At 47.3% G+C, this 24,759-nt stretch overlaps 1 protein-coding gene across 1 annotated transcript in view; it reads right to left on the minus strand.

Moving 5' to 3' along the window:
- The window catches only part of LOC126293708 (hornerin-like), a 131,637-nt gene that overhangs the window by 4,979 nt on the left and 101,899 nt on the right, over nt 1–24,759 (minus strand). Inside the window, exon 3 of the mRNA XM_049987058.1 lies at nt 4,050–4,227. Coding sequence (XP_049843015.1) covers nt 4,050–4,227 — 178 coding nt within the window. The remainder of the gene's footprint in view (nt 1–4,049; nt 4,228–24,759) is intronic.

Below are 24,759 nucleotides of genomic sequence, written 5' to 3' on the forward strand. Positions count from 1 at the left end.
CTAAGTACATATCGCGAGGAGACCATGAAGGTAATCTTAGAAACGCTCGATTTCACACAGAGGCTTACGAAGAATCGTTCTTGCTATGAACCATTTGCATCTGGAACAGCAAACGGGGGAAGTGATAGTGGTACAGAAAACACTCTCCGCCACTGACCGTAAGGTGATTTGCGGAGTATAGGTGCAGACCTTACGATCAAAAGCAGCCGATCATCTATAAACGAACATTAATATGGGCTGTGTCAACTCCTCGCCTTTATGACGGTTTCAACTCAGCTGAAGATGCTTTCAATGACTCTGAATATTTGAGGAGAAACTACAGCCCATTCTTCTTGAACAGCTGAAACCAAAGAAGGTAGTGGTGTTGGACACAGGGAAAAGGAGCGAAGTCGACGTTCTGAATCAATCCAAATGGGTTCCATTGGGTTCAGGTTGGGACTCAAGGTAGGCCAGTCCATTTCAGGAATACTATTGTCCATTGTCATTGCCTCAGAACTACTGCTTTACAACAGGGGGCAATGACATTCTGTTATGAACATCGTCAACAAACTATTCCTCTACAATAGGTGAAAAAAAAAAAGAACCTCTGTGATTAGGTCCTGAAGACTAAGGGATGTCGGCCGGTCACCGCGTCACCGCCCGTCATGCGATTTCATGCACATGCAATCAATATAGAGAGGCATGGGGTTAGCACACAGCACTCTCGATCGTTGTCAATGCTTAGGCCTTGGAGTCTCTACCTCTTAATCAACTGGCCGTTGTGGCCGAGCGGTTCTAGGCGCTTCAGTCCGGAACCGCGTTGCAGTTACAGTATCAGGTTTGAATCCTGCCTCGGGCATGGCTTTGTGTGATGTCCTTAGGTTAGTTAGGTTTAAGTAGTTCTAAGTCTAGGGGACTGATGACCTCAGATGTTAAGTCCCATAGTGCTCAGCACTAGAATTGTGAAGGTGGTTCGATGAACACTCTGCTTGGCACTTAAATGTGATTTGCAAAGTATCCAAGTAGATGCAGAAGTACAAAAGTACCGGGTGGTCAAAAAGTCAGTATCAATTTGAAAACTTAATAAACAACAGAATAATGTAGATAGAGAGGTACAAATAACATGTGGTTTTATCAGAACAAAAAAAAAATTTCACAAAATGTCCGACAGATGGCGCTGGACAGCAAAACGTCAGTGACCGCGCATGACAATCGTGTATAGAAGGAGCTGCAATGAGAGAGAGACTCAGATGCGCCAGCAGTTGCAGCATGTAGACATTACCTGAAAATGCGCTTTTAGTGAAGCTGTATTATCAGAATGGGGAATGTGCTAGTTTAGCGTTACGATCGTATCGCCATAGGAAGGGGGTTCGAACGGGTAAAAGTCCGTTGACAAATGTAGCTGTGGCGAGAATGATTTCGAAGTTTGAAGCCACGGGTTGTTTAGACGATAGACGCCGTAGTGGCCGACCGAGCACAAGGCGTAATGCTGCTGAGACGGTTCAGGAAGAAATGGAGGCTGTAGCGGGTTCTTCGATGCACGGGGAAGTCAGCGCTCGTGCAGTCACACGTCGCACCGGCGTTCCATACACTAATGTTTGGTTGGCACTGAGGCGTACCCTCCGATGCTATCCGTACAAAATCCATCGGCATCGTGAACTGTTACCTGGCGATTTAGTGAAGCGGAGGGCATTTGCGGTGTGGGATTTTCAGAAGGTGGTACAAGATGACGATTGGTTGAGTAACGTGTTGTGGACCGACGAAGTTCATTCCACGCTCCGAGGGTCTGTCAACGCCCACAACTGCAGAATTTGGGCTACCGAAAATCCTAGAACGAGGAGAAAGTCACGGTATGGGTTGGATTCACCACATGTACCGTTATCAGGCCTTTTTTCTTCGAGGAAATATGTAACCGCTACCGTTACAGGTGAGAGGTACGCCGATATGTTACAGAATCGCATCATTCCCAGCCTGGCTGATAAACACCTGCTGGAACGTACGATGTTTATGCATGATGTCGCTCCACCCCATATTGCTAGACGCGCGAAACATCTCTTGCGCGTGTCGTTTGGTGATGATCGTGTGCTCAGCCGCCACTTTCGTCATGCTTGGCCTCCCAGGTCCTCCCAGGTCCCCAGACCTCAGTCCGTGCGATTATTGGCTTTGGGGTTACCTGAAGTCGCAAGTGTATCGTGATCGGTCGACATCTCTAGGGATGCTGAAAGACAACATCCGACGCCAATGCTTCACCATAACTCCGGATATGCTTTACAGTGCTGTTCACAACATTATTCCTCGACTACAGCTATTGTTGAGGAATGATGGTGGACACATTGAGCATTTCCTGTAAACATCATCATCTTTGCTTTGTCTTACTTCGTTATGCTAATTTTTGCTACTATGATCAGATGAAGCGCCATCTGTCGGACTCTTTTGAACTTTTGTATTTTTTTGGTTCTAACAAAACCCTTATGTCATTCCAAGCATGTGTGTCAATTTGTACCTCTCTATCTACATTATTCCGTGATTTATTCAGTTTTCAAAATTTATACTGACTTTTTGATCACCTGGTATATGAGCAGCTGCTAGACATCTGCATCCCATTTTTTTAATACCCTAAGTACAGTAACTTTAGTAGCTAGACTACTGTTAGCACTTTGCAACTCACGAACGATTCCTTCCGCTTCAGCAATCCTCGACGCTCACCGTCCCTCAGCACACGAAGTCCGCCAGGTGTTGTCTTAGGCTGGTATTACACTATCAGATTTCTTTGTCAAAGATTTGATGAAAGATGTGGCCAAATATTCCGTCAAATATATTTGACAAAGATCTTTGACGCAGCGCTAGAAGGGGTATTACACTGTCATCATATTTTTCATCGAAGTTCAAGATGGCTGCCAACAACAACTTGTTATTAACTGCAGCAATTGCATATACCACAATTGCACTGTGTGCACATGCGGAAGACAAGCGGGGGGGGGGGGGGGGGGGGGAAAGGAGACATGCCTGGGTGAAGCCGTGGGCTTTACGACGACACGATAAAAGCATTCAACAAAACTTGGTACGTGAGCTTATAGTGGAGGACGTCAAGTCGTACATCAATTACTTAAGAATGGATGAGCATACATTTCTGTATGTGCTCAGTGAAGTGTATCCTCATATCACAAATCACAATATTCACTTAAGAACTGCTATATCTGCAGAAGACAGGCTCACTGTAACACTCTAATTCCTTGCTACAGGTGAGGGTTAGGTTAGGTTAGGTGTCCAATCTTCGTAATCTATTTTTGTATTCAGCGTGCCTCACGTTGTAAAGCGCCTCATCAGCTTCATACATCTCTATTATTTTAGTAGTTGTCGGCACACACCAATTGTATTTACTGGCAATGTTTAGAAAACACTACAGACGACAGAATGCTGCAGCGATGCTAGCGCTCCATGTGGTAACATGTCACATTGCACTGAACAGAAGACAAGCGACTTCTTTGATAAAATGTACAGCGAGGCCCTAGATTTGGTCAAATATTGGGCGACATTTGACAAAGTTTCCTATTACACCATCAAATATCTTTGACAAAGATTTTGGACAAAGATATTTGACAAAGAAATTTGATAGTGTAATACCGGCCTTAGCTTTGGCTGTCCCTTCATGGTCACGTCACCGACAGTGAACTAGGGCAGCTTTAGAAGGGTTCAAATGTCCCTGGTGAATCTAAGGTGACATCCAATGACAGGCCATGTTCGAAGTGACTGAGCTGTCCTAAGCGGCCCATTCTGCTGTTAGTGTTACTGCTTCTCTACTCACAGCACAGTATTCCCTGCCTCCTTTTATACAGGCGGGTCCGCCGCTCGTGACGCCTAGCGGTCAATTCCGAATTACGTAAGGGTGCCCGGATCCTTGTAGAGTAGAGAGTGTAGATGTATAACTTCCCTTGTCTGTCTGCTTTTGTAGCTGCTCAAGTAGCAGCACCTGCCGTGCACGTCCACGGTTTTGAAGCTGGGCTGACGCCTCGGCGGAGCGCCTGATTGTGGCGCCGAATCACGGCTGGTCCCCGTGCCTCTTAACGCACACGCACGCACGCACGCACGCACGCAGCCTCCGGCGCCGCCCACGCGCGTGCCAATCACGCAGGCGCCCGCTGCTAGGTCTGGCTCCGCACCAAGTCTCCGCTCGGCTCGTCTCAGCTCAGCAGCGCCGCGCCTCGCCTCGCGCCCAGGAATTTGTCTCCGCCTGTCGCAGGGGATTCTCTACTGACGCAGAACGATGTTCCGGATTATCCAGATCAAAGACGGGTCCCGAGCGGACGCGAGAACACTACTGTTCGAGTCGTCGCCGCCTCCGGGGGCACATCTTACTTCGTTAGCTCTCCACCCTGTGTTTTACAGCTGCGTGAAACTCGCCGCCTACAGCATTCTGTGAGAGAACAGGTACTACTGTAGCTCTCCCACTTCGTGTAGTGTGCGCTGTAAGCGACCGTCATTACGTACAGGGTTTACAAAAAGGTACGGCCAAACTTTCAGGAAACATTCCTCACACACAAAGAAATAAAGTATGTTATGTGGCCATGTGTCCGCAAAACGCTTACTTTCCATGTTAGAGCTCATTTTATTATTTCTCTTCAAATCACATTAATCATGGAATGGGAACACACAGCGACAGAACGAACCAGCGTGACTTCAAACACTTTGTTGTAGGAAATGTTCAAAATGTCCTCCGTTAGCGAGGATACATGCATCCACCCTCCGTTGAATGGAATCTCTGATGCGCTGATGCAGCCCTGGAGAAAGGCGTATTGTATCACAGCCGTTCACAATACGAGCACGAAGAGTCTCTACATTTGGTACGGTGTTGCGTCGACAAGAGCTTTCAAATGCCCCCATAAATGAAAGTCAAGAGGGTTGCGGTCAGGAGGGCGTGGAGGCCATGGAGTTGGTCCACCTCTACCAATCCATCGGTCACCGAATCTGTTGTTCAGAAGCGTACGACCACTTCGACTGAAATGTGCAGGAGCTCCATCGTGCATGAACCACATGTTGTGTCCTACTTGTAAAGGCACATGTTATTTTATTTAGCGTATGGCTAATAGCACTGAAAGACCTGAGTCGAAACAAGGCCCCCGGAGTAGACAACATTCCATTAGAACTACTGACGGCCTTGGGAGAGCCAGTCATGACAAAACTCTACCAGCTGGTGAGCAAGATGTATGAGACAGGCGAAATACCCTCAGACTTCAAGAAGAATTCAATAATTCCAATCCCAAAGAAAGCAGGTGCTGACAGATGTGAAAATTACCGAACTATCAGTTTAATAAGTCACAGCTGCAAAATACTAACGCGAATTCTTTACAGACGAATGGAAAAACTGGTAGATGCGGACCTCGGGGAGGATCAGTTTGGATTCCGTAGAAATGTTGGAACACGTGAGGTAATACTGACCTTACGACTTAGAAGAAATATTAAGAAAAGGCAAACCTACGTTTCGCCGGCCGCGGTGGTCTCGCGGTTCTAGGCGCGCAGTCCGGAACCGTGCGACTGCTACGGTCGCAGGTTCGAATCCTGCCTCGGGCATGGATGTGTGTGATGTCCTTAGGTTAGTTAGGTTTAAGTAGTTCTAAGTTCTAGGGGACTGATAACCACAGCAGTTGAGTCCCATAGTGCTCAGAGCCATTTTTTTGAAACCTACGTTTCTAGCATTTGTAGACTTAGAGAAAGCTTTTGACAATGTTGAGTGGAATACTCTCTTTCAAATTCTGAAGGTGGCAGGGGTAAAATACAGGGAGCGAAAGGCTATTTACAATTTGTACAGAAACCAGACGGCAGTCATAAGAGTCGAGGGGCATGAAAGGGAACCAGTGGTTGGGAAAGGAGTGAGACAGGGTTGTAGCCTCTCCCCGATGTTATTCAATCTGTATATTGAGCAAGCAGTAAAGGAAACAAAAGAAAAATTTGGAGTAGGTATTAAAATTCATGGAGAAGAAGTAAAAACTTTGAGGTTCGCCGATGACATTGTAATTCTGTCAGAGACGGCAAAGGACTTGGAAGAGCAGTTGAACGGAATGGACAGAGTCTTGAAAGGAGGATATAAGATGAACATCAACAAAAGCAAAACGAGGATAGTGGAATGCAGTGAAATTAAATCGGGTGATGCTGAGGGAATTAGATCAGGAAATGAGACACTTAAAGTAGTAAAGGGGTTTTGCTATTTAGGAAGTAAAATAACTGTTGATGGTCGAAGTAGAGAGGATATAAAATGTAGACTGGCAACGGCAAGGAAAGCGTTTCTGAAGAAGAGAAAGTTGTTAACATCGAATATAGATTTATGTATCAGGAAGTCGTTTCTGAAAGTATTTGTTTGGAGTGTAGCCATGTATGGAAGTGAAACATGGACGATAACTAGTTTGGACAAGAAGAGAATAGAAGCTTTCGAAATGTGGTGCTACAGAAGAATGCTGAAGATAAGGTGGATAGATAACGTAACTAATGAGGAGGCATTGAATAGGATTTGGGAGAAGAGAAGTTTGTGGCACAACTTGATTAGAAGAAGGCATCGGTTGGTAGCACATGTTTTGAGGCATCAAGGGATCACAAATTTAGCATTGGAGGGCAGCGTGAAGGGTAAAAATCGTAGAGGGAGACCAAGAGATGTATACACTAAGCAGATTCAGAAGGATGTAGGTTGCAGTAGGTACTGGGAGATGAAGAAGCTTGCACAGGATTGAGTAGCATGGAGAGCTGCGTCAAACCAGTCTCAGGACTGAAGACAACAACAACAGTGGCTAATACTGACATATCATGAAATTACATATACATATGTACACATTGATAATCAAGAAACTCAAGTTTGTCTTTACAGCTGAATATCCAGTCCTTCAATCCAGCGCACTGCATCGGGAGTTGCTAGCAGGACGTCCTCTTTGGCGCTGTGATAGGCTCGAATCCTGCATTCACTGACAATGTGGTGAACAGTCTGCTATGGAGCCCCGCAGTCACACGCTGGACAGGCAGCTTCTTCCACTTAAAGGGAGTATCCCTGCATCGCCCATGGCTGGTACGGATTCTGTTGAGAGTAGACCAGGTCTTGTGCGGTAGGTCGAATCCACTTAGAAGTTTAGCACCTGAGAAGATGTTATGCAGGTGCACATCTGTCACTGCTTCCACACACGTTCTAGCAGCACAGGTAGAGTATCCCGTATGAAATCACGATAACGTGCTCCATTGAGCGTAGGTGGAAGTACATGGGGCCCAATCAAGACATCACCAACAATGCCTGCCCAAACGTTCACAGGAAATCTGTGTGGATGATGTGATTGTACAATTGTGTGCGGATTCTCACACATGTTGATTGTGAAGATTTACAATTTGATCACGTTGGAATGAAGCCTCACCCGTAAACAGAACATTTTCAATGAAATGAGGATTGACACATTGTTGGATGAACCATTCGCAGAAGTGTACCCGTGGAGACCAATAAGCTGCTGATAGAGCCTGCACACGCTGTACATGGTACGGAAACAACTGGTTCTTCCGTAGCACTCTCCATACAGTGACGTGGTCAACGTTACCTTGTACAGCAGCAACGTCTCTGACGCTGATATTAGGGATATCGTAAACTGCACGAAGAATTGCCTCGTCCATTGCAGGTGTCCTCGTCGTTCTAGGTTTTTCCCAGTCGCGAGTCATAGGCTGGAATGTTCCGTGCTCCCTAAGACGCCGATCAATTGCTTCGAACGTCTTCCTGTCCGGACATCTTTGTTCTGGAAATCTGTCTCGATACAAACGTACCGCGCCACGGCTATTGCCCCGTGCTAACCCACACATGAAATGGGCATCTGCCATCTCCTCATTTGTAAACATTGCACTGACTGCAAAACCACGTTCGTGATGAACACTAACCTGTTGATGCTACGTACTGATGTGATTGATGCTAGTACGGTAGAGCAATGAGTCGCATGTCAATACAAGCACCGAAGTCAACATTACCTTCTTTCAATTGGGCCAACTGGCGGTGAATCGAGGAAGTACAGTACATACTGATGAAACTAAAATGAGCTCTAACATGGAAATTAAGCGTTTCCGGACACATGTCCACATAACATATTTTCTTTGTTTGTGTGTGAGGAATGTTTCCTGAAAGTTTGGCCGTACCTTTTTGTAACACCCTGTATACGCAATGCGTCCGAAAGGCATCGATTCCAAAGAAATTCAACCGAAACCATGTCTAGAACTGTCCAACTAATCATAGAAATATGTGTTGAATACACTCTCTTAATAAATAGTGCAAATAAACGTAATTACGAGGAGTGTTTTTTAAGTAAGCACCGTTTTGAAATGAAAAAAAAGACGTGCTAAGATATCTCAATAATTTTATTTTTACATGAAAGCCTGTACCTTAATCTACTTTTCTACATAATTTCCGTCAATATTGATGCACTTGTCCTAACGTTGCACCAGTTTTTGAATGCCCTCCTCATAGAAGTCTGCCGCCTGACTTGTTACCCACTGCATCACCACTGTTTTGACTTCGTCGTCGTCTTGAAGACGCCGACCGCCCAGGTGTTTCTTCAAGTGCAGGAAGAGATGGCAGTCACTGGGCGCAAGATCGGGGCTGTGTGAAGGATGATCTAGAGTTTCCCATCGAAAAGATGTGATGAGATCTTTGGTCTGATTCGCCACATGCTGACGGGCATTGTCTTGCAGCAAAACGATGGCCTTGCTCAAATTCCATGGACTGTTGTTTTGATTCTGGTGTGACGTACGCCACGCCCCCAGGCACTCAGCATTCATTTGCCGGGTACGGGCTTGGCGACCCCGGGGTTCCTGAGCTGGGGACTGGTAAGCGCCGCCAGTCCCCTGTCACCGTAAGCTCTCGGCATGCTTCAACGACCACCGTGCGGCGCGGCGGTGGAGTGTTGTGTGTCTCAGGGAGTGGGGATCTTGGCTTGGCCGCCCGGATCGCGAGGATGGAATAAACCCCTATAAACAACCCCTCAATCTCAAGGTGTGCTGCGCGCCGATGAGATGCATGGCTGTTGAGGTGGAACAGTCGTTAGCGGGCAACCTCTGGGGAACCTGCCGCGCCTCAGTTGTATAAGGCTTACCTAGGCACGCGGGGCTCTGTCTAAGTGGACTCTTAGTTCCATAGCTGCTCGTGGAACCGAGATGGAACCCTCGAACTTCTCTTCTTCTCCTCCCAGCGGAGAGAGTGGGCCGCTGGTAGGTTCCAACACCCAATCTAACAAGAGGGCTCGTGTAGCCAGTCCTCCTGATTCAGGTAGTCGGAACAGAACGCATGCTGCTTCACCGAATGTGTTTCTTGTAATTAAAAGAAAAGATGGGAGTTTCGCGAAAGTTTCACCATTTTATATCCAGAAGGGCTTGGAAGGCATTGCTGGCACTCTAAAATCTGTAAAGCGCTTGCGCAATGGCACCTTGTTGGTTGAAACATCTAGCTTGCAGCAAGCCCAGAACCTTCAGAAGGCGCAATTTCTTGGGGAGTTTGCGATAGAGACTGAATTTCACAACACCTTGAACTACAGCAAGGGTGTTGTGACTTGCAGAGATCTCGTTGACATTCCCCAAGACGAACTGAAGGCTAAATGGTCCCGGAAAGGAATTGTCGACGTGTAACACATTATGAAACGGGTGGATGGTACTCTCGTAAAGACTGACTCGTTTATCCTTACATTTAACACCACCAAATTGCCAGAGCATGTGAAGGCCGGTTTCCTTCGTCTCAGTGTACGGCCTTATTACCCCAACCCCATGTGGTGTTTTAAATGCCAACACTTTGGACACACTACTCTCGGCTGTAGAGGGGAAGCCACTTGCGGGAAATGTGGTAAAGCCGCCCACGAGGGAGTTGGTTGCTCCTCTCCTCCCAAGTGTGTCAACTGCTCTGGCGATCACCCTGTGTGGAGTAGGGACTGCAGAGTTTTCCTTGAGGAACGGAAGATCCAAGAACTTAAAACTACAAAACGCCTCTCGTATGGTGAGGCGAAGAAAATTTACAAGTCCCTGCAGCCGCCCACCTTCGCTGCTTCCTTTTCTTCCTTTCTCAAACAGCCAGTGTTGAAATCCGATGCCACTACACAAACGGAGGTTGCTACTGTCAGCACTAGCACCTGCGTTTGTCAGTGTACGTGTGCTGCTGCCGTTCCTGTGAAGCCTGCTACTCCTCCCCGGCCTTTTGACCAGGCCGTGGTAGCTGACGTCATGGAACTTCCTGCCCCTTCCTGGGTCCAGTCTTGTGCATTGCCCAGCGCTGCTACACCCCCTGCTACTTCTGAGGTTTTGGCGCCAATGCCGCCTGAGGCCAGAAAATCGAAGCCAAAGACAAAGGTGAAGACTCGCCTGCTAAAGGAGACCGACATTCTACAGTCTGCTGATGTGGATGTCATTCTCTATGACGTCTCTCTCGACTCCTCTTCAGAGGCGATGGAGGTTGATGTCAGACTGGGGCACTCATCTCGCTCCAAAACTGAGCGTCTGTTGTGGGCTCTCCTCCCGACAAAAAGTGAGAATGAAGGTACTCCCACCCTGATAGATGGCTCCCATTATACAGTGGAATATGAATGGATTCCGGGCACATGTGGAGGAACTGCACCTCTTAGCACGGCAACACCCCCTGTGCTTGGGTTTACAGGAAACGCATTTCAAACCATCTGATGCAAAGATCATATCGCAAAGATGACCTGACTGGAGAAAGGGCCAAAGGCGGAGTCGTTGTGTTTGTCAATAATGGCCACCACTCCTCTGCTCTCCCCCTGGATACTGACCTGCAAGCAGTTGTAGTTGAAATTCATTCACCTCGGAGGCTTACCGTTTGCTCCCTTTATTTACCCCCTCTGGATGCAATGACCTTAGACGCTCTCACAGATCTTATCGACCAACTCCTCCTGGGAGACTTCAATGCCCATAATGTCCTGTGGGGCTCCACTTCTCTTTGCGCTTGAGGTCGAATTTTGGAGAGCCTCCTAACATCTCAAGTGTTGCGCATCCTCAACACAGGTACTCCGACTCATTTCTCTCCTGCTACAGGGTCATTCTCAGCCATTGACCTATCTTTCTGCTCTCCAACTCTCACCGACTCTGTTCACTGGGAGGTCATTGACGACCTTCATTCCAGCGATCACTTCCCTATGCGCATTCATCTCCTGGATGGTGTATTGCTGGAGCAGCGGCCACCATCGTGGATAATTGGCAGGGCTAACTGGCCACTGTTCACTCGGTTGGCTGTCTTTGACCGCCACAATAGCATCCAAGAATGGGTGGATCACATCACGCTTGTGACCCATCATGCTGCTGACCTGTCCATACCACAGTCTTCTGGCTCTCTTAAGCGGCGCCTTGTGCCTTGGTGGACGGAAGAGTACCGTTCAGCCATCCGGGACAGGCGTGCGGCTCTTCGCCGATTTAAATGCCGTCCAACAGCGGTCAGTCTTATCGCCTTTCGAATCGCGAGAGCCAGGGCACGCCGTGTCATTAAAGAGAGCAAGAAAAGGTCATGACAGGCGTTCCTGGACTCCATCAACCGTTCCACTTGTTCCACAAAAGTATGGGAAGCCATTCGGCGGATTTCCGGTAAACATAGCCGTTTACCAATAGCTGCTGTCCTGAACCAGGGATGCCTCCAAACGACACCCAGAGCCATTGCTCAGACGCTGGCAGAGCATTTTGCACAAAGTACTGCCACTGCATATCAGGATCCAGCGTTTCGTCGCTACCGTGCGACTGTCGAAAGAGCGAACTTGGACTTTCGGTCGAACATTTCTGAGGCGTACAACTCCCCTGTCTCCATGTGGGAACTTGAATCTTCTCTTAGTGAGACTTCTGACACTGCACCAGGTTACGACCACATCCGGTACTCCATTCTTCGACATCTGCCAGCGGCGTCAAAGGAAATCCTCCTCAAATTCTCCTCAAATGTTATGGCAGACAGGAGTGTTCCCCACCTCGTGGCGGGAGGCAATCCTCATCCCTCTCCTCAGAACGGGAAAGGACCGCACATGTCCCAGTAGTTATCGTAGTATCTCCTTGACAAGCTGTGTCGGTAAGACCCTGGAACGGATGGTTAACCGGCGTCTGGTCTGGCTGTTAGAGACCAGACAGCTCCTTAGCCGCTTTCAGTGTGGATTCCGAAAATTTCGGTCCACGGTCGACAACCTGACCCTCCTATAGACGGCTATTCAGCAGGCTTTTCTCCGTCAGCACCACTGTATTGATGTCTTCTTTGATATCAGTAAGGCATATGATCATACTTGGAGATACTGTATTCTTGCACAACTGCATCAATGGGGCTTTCGTGGCCGCCTCCCGATTTTCATTCGGTCTTTCCTGTCTCAGCCGTTTTTTCGGACCCGCGTTGGTAACACACTGTCTGATCGCTTTGAGCAAGAGAACGGTGTCCCCCAGGGCAGCGTTTTAAGCGTTACCCTCTTTTCCATAGCCATCAACAGTATAACGTCTACAGTGAGGAGTCCAGTACAGTGCTCCTTATTTGTGGACGACTTTGCTGTTTACTGTTCCTCCTCCAGTGTTGCAACCGTGAGCCGTCAGTTGCAGCTAACAGTGCGGCGGTTAGAGGAGTGGGCTGCAAAGACGGGTTTTCGGTTCTCTGCCGATAAGTGTGTTTGTGTTCATTTTAATCGTTCTCGTCGTCTTTTCACTTTGCCTGCCTTGCATATGGGGGATACTGTCCTACATTTTAGAGACACAGTGCGGTTTCTGGGCCTAATTTTTGACTCCAGGTTGTCATGGGTGCCACACCTACGTGACTTGAAAGCCAGAACCCTGAAGGCACTCAACATCCTCAAGTGCCTCAGCCACAGGTCTTGGGGAGCGGACAGGGCTCGTCTCCTTCAGTTTTACCGAGCTTTCGTGCGTTCACGGTTGGACTATGGGTGCACAGTATATGGGTCAGCGAGGCCTTCTTATTTGCAGATCCTTGACGCTGTTCACCATGCTGGGATTCGACTGGCCACGGGTGCTTATCGGACCAGTCCCATACCCAGCCTCTGTGCTGAGGCTGGGGAACCGCCACTTACCATCCGGCGGCAGCTCCTGCTGGTGCGCCAGGCTTGTTTCTTGCAGCTCCCAGCCGCCTGTTCACCATCTTGTTGCCCATCCACCTCTGGACCGCGTTTTTTCCCGCCGTCCCCGTGCTACGTTTCCGTTTGGGATCCGTGTGCAACGTGTACTAGAGTCCCTCGGTGTGGAGTCTGTACAACCCCAAATCCAGGGTTTTAACCGCCTGCCACCCTGGTTACTGAAGAGGCCCGGAGTGATTTTAGAATTATTGCAGTATAAGAGAGATTGCATTCCTGCCACCGTTTTTAATGCAGCATTTTCTGCCATTTTATCTGAGCACCACGACTATGTAGCTGTTTTTACGCATGGGTCGAAACAAGGGGATTCTGTTGGTTGCTCAGTTGTTTTTTCAGATCGTGTCTTCAAAGTCCGCCTGCCTCAGACTTTCGCTGTCATTGATGCAGAATTGTCTGCGATCTTGCGGGCACTGGAGCACATGAGACATTTTTCCTCTCCTAAATTTCTTGTCTGTTCCGATTCACTCAGTGCCATTCACTTATTGCAACGTTTGTATCCGGCAGACAAAACTGTCCAGACCATCCAGGATGCCCTCCTCCGACTACAGCGACTGGGGAAGATTGTAGCTTTCTACTGGGTTCCGGGGCATGTCGGCATTGCTGGGAATGAAAGGGCAGATCTCGCAGCCAAGGAGGCGTGTCTCGCCCCACAAGTATCTCAGTGTGCTATCCCCTTGCACGCACTCACCTCGCTGTTGATCTCACGGGTTATGCGTCGGTGGGAGGATGAGTGGCTGGAAGTGACTGACAATAAGCTCCGCATAGTCAACACCACAACGCGTGTGTGGTGTACTTCCTTTCAGCCCCATCGACGGGACGAGGTTCTCCTCACTCGGCTTCGAATAGGCCACAGCGCTATGACGCATGGCTACCTGCTCCGGCGAGAGGACCCTCCAATGTGTGGTGCTTGCGGCGTCCAGGTCACTGTGCGCCACGTTTTATTGGATTGCTTTTTATTTTCCGACTAGCGGGCCGCGGCTGACTTGCCAGCGGGCCTGCCATCTCTTTTAGGCAACACTCGGACGAATGTGGCTAAAGTTTTAAAGTTCTGTGCCATGTCAAATGTTTTTACAAAGATTTTAGGGAGTGGATTTTAATTTGCTAACTGTGTGACAAGCTCGCCCATATTTTATGTAAGTGGCCAGCCAATAACAATTTCCTGTGACATTCTTGTTGCAATGTTTCCCCTTTCCTTAGGTTTTACTTTCTTATGTAGCAGCTTCCTTCTTTTCCTGCTTTCTTTGAGTGTGTGCTTTAGTTTTCTTAGGTCTACATGACTACTCTGCAATTCACATTTAAGTGCTTGGCAGAGGGTTCATCGAACCACAATCATACTATCTCTCTACTATTCCACTCCCGAACATCGAGCGGGAAAAACGAACACCTAAACCTTTCTGTTCGAGCTCTGATTTCTCTTATTTTATTTTGATGATCATTCCTACCTATGTAGGTTGGGCTCAACAAAATATTTTCGCATTCGGAAGACAAAGTTGGTGACTGAAATTTCGTAAAAAGGTCTCGCCGCGACGAAAAACATCTATGCTGTAATGACCTCCATACCAACTCGTGTATCATATCTGCCACATTCTCTCCCCTATAACGCGATAATACAAAACGAGCTGCCCTTTTTCGCACCCTTTCGATGTCCTCCGTCAATCCCACCTGGTAAGGATCCCACACCGCGCAGCAATATTCTAACAGAGGACGAACGAGTGTAGTGTAAGCTGTCTCTTTAGTGGACTTGTTGCATCTTCTAAGTGTCCTGCCAATGAAACGCAACCTTTGGCTCGCCTTCCCGACAATATTATCTATGTGGTCCTTCCAACTGAAGTTGTTCGTAATTTTAACACCCAGGTACTTAGTTGAATTGACAGCTTTGAGAATTGTACTATTTATCGAGTAATCGAATTCCAACGGATTTCTTTTGGAACTCATGTGGATCATCTCACACTTTTCGTTATTTAGCGTCAACTGCCACCTGACACACCATACAGCAATTTTTTCTAAATCGCTTTGCAGCTGATACTGGTCTTCGGATGACCTTACTAGACGGTAAATTACAGCATCATCTGCGAACAGTCTAAGAGAACTGCTCAGATTGTCACCCAGGTCATTTATATAGATCAGGAACAGCAGAGATCCCAGGACGCTTCCCTGGGGAACACCTGATATCACTTCAGTTTTACTCGATGATTTGCCGTCTATTACTACGAACTGCGACCTTCCTGACAGGAAATCACGAATCCAGTCGCACAACTGAGACGATACCCCATAGCTCCGCAGCTTGATTAGAAGTAGCTTGTGAGGAACGGTGTCAAAAGCTTTCCGGAAATCTAGAAATACGGAATCAACTTGAGATCCCCTGTCGATAGCGGCCATTACTTCGTTCGAATAAAGAGCTAGCTGCGTTGCACAAGAGCGATGTTTTCTGAAGCCATGCTGATTACGTGTCAATAGATCGTTCCCTTCGAGGTGATTCATAATGTTTGAATACAGTATATGCTCAAGGAAAGTCAATACACTGTCTAAACTTTTGGTTTTGTGCACATCCGTCAACATTTTCGATACCCAACGTGCGCACAATTTTCGGTAATTCAAGTGCTCGATCACAATGCCACACAAAATACACTCCTGGAAATTGAAATAAGAACACCGTGAATTCATTGTCCCAGGAGGGGGAAACTTTATTGACACATTCCTGGGGTCAGATACATCACATGATCACACTGACAGAACCACAGGCACATAGACACAGGCAACAGAGCATGCACAATGTCGGCACTAGTACATTATATATCCACCTTTCGCAGCAATGCAGGCTGCTATTCTCCCATGGAGACTATCGTAGAGATGCTGGCTGTAGTCCTGTGGAACGGCTTGCCATGCCATTTCCACCTGGCGCCTCAGTTAGACCAGCGTTCGTGCTGGACGTGCAGACCGCGTGAGACGACGCTTCATCCAGTCCCAAACATGCTCAATGGGGGACAGATCCGGAGATCTTGCTGGCCACGGTAGTTGACTTACACCTTCTAGAGCACGTTGGGTGGCACGGGATACATGCGGACGTGCATTGTCCTGTTGGAACAGCAAGTTCCCTTGCCGGTCTAGGAATGGTAGAACGATGGGTTCGATGACGGTTTGGATGTACCGTGCACTATTCAGTGTCCTCTCGGCGATCACCAGAGGTGTACGGCCAGTGTAGGAGATCGCTCCCCACACCATGATGCCGGGTGTTGGCCCTGTGTGCCTCGGTCGTATGCAGTCCTGATTGTGGCGCTCACCTGCACGGCGCCAAACACGCATACGACCATCATTGGCACCAAGGCAGAAGCGACTCTCATCGCTGAAGACGACACGTCTCCATTCGTCCCTCCATTCACGCCTGTCGCGACACCACTGGAGGCGGGCTGCACGATGTTGGGGCGTGAGCGGAAGACGGCCTAAAGGTGTGCGGGACCGTAGCCCAGCTTCATGGAGACGGTTGCGAGTGGTCCTCGCCGATACCCCAGGAGCAAAAGTGTCCCTAATTTGCTGGGAGGTGGCGGTGCGGACCCCTACGGCACTGCGTAGGATCCTACGGTCTTGGCGTGCATCCGTGCGTCGCTGCGGTCCGGTCCCAGGTCGATGGGCACGTGCACCTTCCGCCGACCACTGGCGACAACATCGATGTACTGTGGAGACCTGACGCCCCACGTGTTGAGCAATTCGGCGGTACGTCCACCCGGCCTCCCGCATGCCCACTATACGCCCTCGCTCAAAGTCCGTCAACTGCACATACGGTTCACGTCCACGCTGTCGCGGCATGCTATCAGTGTTAAAGACTGCGATGGAGCTCCGTATGCCACGGCAAACTGGCTGACACTGACGGCGGCGGTGCACAAATGCTGCGCAGCTAGCGCCATTCGACGGCCCACACCGCGGTTCCTGGTGTGTCCGCTGTGCCGTGCGTGTGATCATTGCTTGTACAGCCCTCTCGCAGTGTCCGGAGCAAGTATGGTGGGTCTGACACATCGGTGTCAATGTGTTCTTTTTCCATTTCCAGGAGTGTACTACGAGATACATTAGGAAAGTCATCCCGCAAGGAGGAAATCGTAAAGCGTCTCTTTTCCCTCACCTTATTGTCCACTTCCTGCGCCAAACTTTCATTAACGACCGAAGGACGCCCACTCCGTTGTTCATCATGCACATTTGTGCGGCCATCTATAAATGCTCTCACCCACCTTCTTACCATTCCATCACTCGTAATGTTTTCTCCGTAAACTGCACAGATCTCACGATGAATATTGATCGCTTTTAGGCAGTACACAACGTAAACAAGGAAGAATCAGACTGTAATGGCGTCAGTGCGTACATTAAGGTACAGGCTTTCATGTAAAACTAAAATTATTGGTATTTCTTAACACGTCTTTTTTACATTTCAAAACGATACTTAACAAGCACGCCTCGAACAAAGATCGATTTACATTTGTTAGTAAAATTTATCATAAATTAAAATTTAAATTTTGGTGACATTCCAAAATCGAAAGAAATAATTAGGTCGCCGGTCCTAAAGAGGATATTTTATTTCTGAAACCGAACGTCATAATCACTTACACCTGTATTGTGACATCAGTCATTTCTTTCGCGGAACTACATTTTCTTACTCAGGGGACCAAAAAATTTTAGTTGAGTCTGATTTCACAATCAAAACTTTAGAATTTTTTTAAAGAACTGATAAAGAAAATAAAACTGAGTGGATCATAGTAGTAAACGGCGTGATGATTAAGAAACAGCATCATCTCAGTGTATACTTTATTGTTACGAATTTCGATAGACAAACTTTTCTAAATACTTAAATTAGTCTCACTATAACTTCAAGCAGACGCTGTTCAATTCAGAGCAACTGTTGACTCAGTTTTCCAGGCTAGCGAATGCGAAGTTGCAGTACGAACAAAATGGTACTGACGCCATCTGATATCGTGTGTAGTGTTATGGAACAATGTGTCCATAGTGTGCGTAGTGTGCAGTGAGTGGGAGTGAGAAGTGAATTACCAGTGTAGCGTTAGCCTTTTACATTATTACATAACTTATTTTTGGAACAGTGTTATTCACTGGGGTTAAACCGAGTGAGGTAGCACTGTTTTAAACAGCGTTGTCTTGTAATGGTGATGGTGAAGAATCCAGTCTCCACCCAGGCATCCTCACTTGGGTTTTCTGTGCTTTTCCTAAATTTTATTTCAGGCAAATTCTGGGAAGGTTTTTACTGAAACTCCACGACCGACCACCTGGCCATCCTTGCCTTACTAGACCTTTATGTATGTAAATTTCCATATATGTGGATTACTTTCTTTTTGTTGTTTTTAAATTGTAACACCATGAAATGTCCATTATCCTTGCAAAAGAGATCTTCAGACCAATAAAACTACTACTACTACTACTACTGTTTCAACTTTCAATATTTCAGATTTCAAGACCGTAAGTTACCCGTAGGTGGCTTTAGTTTCTAGGTTCACTGAAGAGCTCATTGATCAGGATGAACCTGATCCCAACTCAACCCATTTCATCTGCATTTTGATATGTTTTCACTAATTTAATTTTATGCTCAAGGTAGAAATATCCGGAAATGGCTTCGACAGCTTGATGATCAATATTGACAAATTGGCTGTATGAAAGAAATTAAACTTTTCCCCTATTCAGTCCTGCTTGGATGCACCACCCCCCAAGCTGCAAAGGTAAATGTTGCTGCTCGAATGTATAATGGCAATAGTTGCGGTGTGCTGACGCAGTTGTCTCAAGTATGTGACGGAAATGGTGGACATCTACATCTGCATCTACATGATTACTCTGGAAATCACAGTTAAGTGTCTGGCAGAGGATTCATCGAACCACCTCCACAATAATTCTCTATTATTTCACTCTCGAATAGCGCGCGGAAAAACCGAACACCCATATCTTCCCGTGCGAGCTCTGATTTCCTTTATTCTATTACGATGTTCGCCTCTCCCTGTGTGACTCGGAGTAAACAAAATATTTTCGCATTCTGAGAAGAAAGTTGGTGACTGAAATTACGTGAGAGGATTCCGCAACGAGATACGCCCTTGTTTTAATGAAGTGCACCCCAAATCTTGTATCATGTCCGAGACAGTCTCCACCCTATTACTCGATAGTACAAAACGAGTTGATCTTCTCTGAACCTTCTCGATGTATTCTGTTAACTTTATCTGCTAAGCACCCCACACGACACAGCCGTACTTCAAAAGAGGACGGACAAGGCAGTCTCTTACTAGCTCTGTTGCAGCTTCTCGATTTCTGCCAATAAAACGCAGTCTTTGGCTGACCTTCATGACAGAATTTTCTGTGTGTTCCTTCAAATTTAAGTTGTTCTTAATTGTAATTCCTAGGTATTTAGTTGAATTTACGGCCTTTACATTTGATTGATTTATTGTGAAACCGAAGTTTAACTATTTCCGTTGATGACCTCACACTTTTCATTATTTCGGGTCAATTGCCAGTTTTCGGTTCATACAGATATCTAAACCGTTTTGCAATTTGTTTTGTTGTTTTGATGACTTTACTAGATGATAAAAGAGAGCAGCAAACGAGAGAGAAATAGCCTGCTCAGATTGGCTCCTAAATCGTTTATATAGATAAGGAACAGCAGAAGGCCTATACGCTACCTTTGCGAACGCTAGAAATCACTTCTGTTTTACTTGATGACTTTCTGTCAGTTACTACGAACTGTGACCTCTCTGACAGGAAATCAAGAACAAATTAGAATTACATTAATACCTTCAGCTGCCCGACGAGTGTTGATAAATATTAACGATGACAGGTGAAAAAGTGTGCCCCGACGGGACTCGAACCCGGGATCTCCTGCTTAGATGGCAGACGCTCTATCCATCTGAGCCAACGAGGGCATAGAGGATAGTGCGACTGCAGGGACTATCTCGCGCACGCCTCACGCGAGACCCACATTCTCACCTTGTATGTCCACACACTACATTCGTGGTGTCCCACCCCAACGCACTCACTACTCGTGGAAGACATTCATACCAAGTCCCGTAAGAGTTTGTGGAATATGTGTTCATCCGCACAGAAGAAGAAGGTCATGGCCGGTATTGCCAGAACTATATACTTATATGGATAGGGTGTCTGTTCTTTTTGGACATGTCCGAAAGAGCAGACATTGATGACCTGGAGCGGTTTTGAACGAAATTAGAATTATATATTAATACATTAATGGATAGAGCGTCTGCCATGTAGGCAGGAGATCTCAGGTTCGAGGCCCAGTCGGGGCACATATTTTCACCTGTCGTCGTTGCTATATATCAACGCCCGTCAGCAGCTGAAGGTATTAATATAATTGTAATTTCGTTTTCGAGGCTGCAGGTCATCAATGGTGTCTGTTCTTTCGGACATGTCCGAAAGAACAGACACCATATCCATATAAGGAGACATGAAACGAGATTCCATAAACAATAATCTGATTACAAGCCGCTTATGACCTACAGTGTCAAAAGCCTTCTGGTAATTAAGAAATACGGAATCGATTTGAAATACTTTGTCGATAGCATCAACACTTCTTGTGGGTAAAGAGCTAGGTGTCTTTCACAAAAACGATGTTTTGTAAATCCTTGTTGACTGTGTTTAGATAGGCCGTTCTCTTCGAGGTAACATGTTCGAACACAATTTATGTTCCAAAATCCAGCTGCATATCGATGCTGATGACATGGGCCTGTGATTTGTTTCCGAATCTTCACCCCAGCGTTTTCAATTCCGTGCGGTTCTGGAATGAGTTCTTCTCAACCCCATGAGACCAGTCGAGGAGCTGAGTAAACACATTTAAAGTGCAAGGGCTGCGTCAAATTCAAAGGATTTCACCTCACAGGCAACTAAAAAATACTTGTTTATGTTTAATAGCATAGCACCTAATCTAAGAACAGGGAAGAGGTTGGGTGGGTTGGTGGGGAATACGGAGGGGTGGGGACAAATGGTTCAAATGGCTCTAAGCATTATGGGACTTATCGTCTGAGGTCGTCTTTCCCTTAGACTTAGAATTACTTAAACCTAACTAACCTAAGGACTTCACACACATCGATGCCCGAGGCGGGCTTCGAACCTGCGACCGTAGCAGCAGCGCGGTTCCGGGCCGAAGCGCGTAGAACCGCTCGGTCACGACAGGTGGGGACAGGTGGGTATGACATGCACTTCATCTGTATGGTAACAGTGTGTTTTCTTAATAGTCCTATATTTTATTACTGGAGGCTAGTTTATCCCAAGAAAGTATTCAGAGTTGACCGTGGCCGGGCTGGGGAGTGGTGAAGGGAAGCGACAATAGGCAGCTTAGGACAGCTCAAACTGTGAGAAAGTGGGAACGGGGCGTTCCCTCCGGGTGCCTTAAGATGAATGACAGTGGAAGGGGGTGGTTGACCCCCTGCTGGTGTACTGGGAAGCAGACGGAGAACTTGTACACCTGTTTGTTGATAAATGTCCTTCGTCCCATTTTCAGTGAAATGTGCAAGTAAGCCATGCAAAGCTACAGTGGTGCGGTGGACAGCGGCCAAAATATGCGTGTTCATGACTATAGCAACTTCACGCTGAATTCACGGTACACAGAGTCTCAAGTAAATCAGGTGAAGTGCGACAGAATGAAATACAATGGCCTCCGATGGGAACATAGGACCAAGGAATTTGAAGTACTCTCCTGGGATTCCGGAAAACTTGGTGTTTTGTGCAGACGCTACCTTGATGGGTGGTCTGGGAGGAGCTAAATAGCAGAAGTTTAGAGGAAGGGAAGTTTTGTGGCAAATTGGTCACTTCTAAGAACATGCATTGGTCAGCACTGGAAGTGATGCATAATTAACATGACTTGTGCTGCAATTGGCGTAAGTGATTTTGCTGGAGGGGAAACCGAGGCGAAGAGCGGACTGGCAGAAGTCTCCATAGAAATCTTCCGTTCTTTACTCAGCTTGCCGGAGAGAGAGTGAACATCTCTGCAATTTAGGACTTAGCAGTCGCAACGATTGAGCTTGGAGATAGAAAGTTTTGGTTCAGCTATGTACTGAGCAAGATAGATAGGAGTGAATAGACGAGCGCAGCCTTGCAGCTCCACGACGTCGGCCGACGTCCGCGCAACAACGCTGCCCGTCCTCGCTGAATTCGGTGATATTGTACCCGCTCCGGCTTGAGTTAGGCCACTGATTAATTTGTTGGATCACGTTGGCAAAATTTCCATGAGAGTTTCATGGGCCGTGTGTTGTAGAATTCTTCTCGCACTTCGCATTACGCCTGGATCAGTCAATAGGAATTACTTTAGAGTTATCGTGCTTTACTCCACTACCTGTTAGGAGAGTCATGCAATGTGGTGATTGAAGGTCGTGATTTAAAATAAATTTGTGCTAATCGACTGCATCTGTTTTCAATCAAGTAATTGAAATCCCAAGTCACTTTCTTAATTAATTTTATGTTCAACATTTGCATCTGGTGTTCAATAGCTGAGTATAATATCTATGTGCACCCCTTTTTAATTAAAAGGGATCAATTCTGAATCAATTAATGTCAACATTGCCACTGCAGTTCAATCAGGAGTCATAGGGCCTTATTACACTCTTTGTTTTATCCGACATTGCGGCAGTTTTGCACTGTCTATTGATCACCAAAACCAGATAAGTGACAGGTGAGTTGTTTGTTATATGACAAGTGTTATGGTTTGGAGTGCCATTGCCTAGAACACACAATCTTGCCTCGTACATCTCGAGGGTTACCTGAACAGCTACCGCTACATCAGGGAGGTTTTACAGCCCGAGGCACTGCCCCTTCTGCAGGACTTTTTTTTTAAGTTCAATTCTCCATCCTATGCGGGCTTCCAGCAGCATATGCGCTGCTCTTCAGACAAAAGACGATAATGATACAACAGAAGACATTTAAAATTATAGAGGAGAAAATATGGAGGACAAAAATATAAAAAAGAGGGAACATAATGGACGAGAAAAGACAAAAAGGAGACGACTGTAAAATGCGGACAAAAACCTTAAAAAGTATTGAGGAGAAAACACTTCACACTGGGACAATTAAAAGAACACAAGGCGAAGTATGGCTGCAGCATAAAAGTATAGATGGACGGCATAGCACAGAACTTTCACTGATAGGAACATGATGTACGAGTCCAGCACACAATTAAAATCACAGCTCACAACGCACAGGAGAACAGCACCAAACACGACACTGACATAGCACAGTGATGACGATGAGCAAAACACATGATCTGCCAGGGGCATGGCGATGAGAGAGAAGGGAGGGAGGGGGGCTGGATGGGGGGAGATGGGCAGGGGCACGACGAAGAGGGCTAGGGAGGGAATGTCGTGGGAGGGACACAGTTGAGGAAGGGGTGCAGTGACTTGGAGGGGGGGGTAAGAAGGAAAATCCGATATGGGAGAAGGAGGGGAGAGGAAAACGGGGGCCCCGGGGTGGGGAGGGAACAAGGCCAGGTTACAGTTGGAAGGTTGGGTAGATTTCACAGCGAAGTTCAACATCCGGGAGGGGGAGGTGCTGGAAATTGCTCTGATGAAAGATGGAGGGTGTGGAGGTGGAGAGAGGGAGGGATACAGCGATAGAGGCGCGGCAATGGGCGGGGGGTGAAGAGGAAGGGGGAAACAAGGGAGTGGGGGGATGAAGCCTGCTGACAGTGTAAGGGATGTGAAGACGTTGGAGGAAAAGGAGGCAGTGGGGGAAGGGGATGATGTCGTACAGGAGTCGTGTGGGGGAAGGAAGGCGGATACGGAAGGCAAGGTGAAGGGTATGGCGTTCAAGGATTTGGAATGCCTTGTAAAAGCGGGTGGGGGCGGAATCTAGGCAACACTGGCATAACAGAGGATTGGATGGATGAGGGATTTGTAGGTGTGGAGGATGATGGAAGTATGTAGTCCCCATGTCCGGCCAGACAAGAGTTTCAGTAGGCAGAGGCGGGAATGGGCTTTCTGCTGGATGGTCAGGAGGTGAGGGGTCCAGGTGAGGTGACAGTCGAGAGTGAGGCCAAGTCTGCAGGCCGTTTTTTACACAAAGGTAGGACGGCAGGGGCAATATTACGCTGCTCTTCGGCCACAGATAATACAAATAGAAACAGAAGACATAGAAAACAAAACAGAATGATGGACAAAAAACAGTAGACACATGAGTAAAAAACACAGAGCCGTTCACAGATGGGGTGAATTAAAAAACGTTCAGCACTGGTACACGAACACAGATGACTTAAATGACACATGTGAATGATGGAGCATGGGTGGTGAAACACTAATGCACTAACACGATGGCATACACAACAAACTGATGGTGATGATCTCCTCCTGTACATGTATGAGCCCGGGGACCTGCCAAAGGGGAAAAAGTGGGGGAGGAGGGAGAGGGGAGGGTGTAGATGCCAGTGGCAGAGGAGATAGGAGGGGGAGGAAAGAAGGTAGGGGGTAGTGGAAGTCTGGGGGTGGGGAGGGATGGAGGAAGGGAGAAGGGAGAGAGGGTGACCTTGGGAAAAGACACAGTGTGCTTATTGGGAGGATCAAAGTTGGTAGGAGGGGTAGATGGAGGGGATGAGGGCATCATCAGGGAGAGAGAGTTGGTGGAAGCCACCTTGGGTGAGGGTATGGTGAGTGGAGAGATGGAGAGCAAGTGGGACGTGGGAGTACAGGCATGGCAGCGGACGGGG

The sequence above is a fragment of the Schistocerca gregaria genome, chromosome 1, assembly GCF_023897955.1.
Source record: "Schistocerca gregaria isolate iqSchGreg1 chromosome 1, iqSchGreg1.2, whole genome shotgun sequence".
Classification (NCBI taxonomy): Eukaryota; Metazoa; Arthropoda; class Insecta; order Orthoptera; family Acrididae; genus Schistocerca; species Schistocerca gregaria.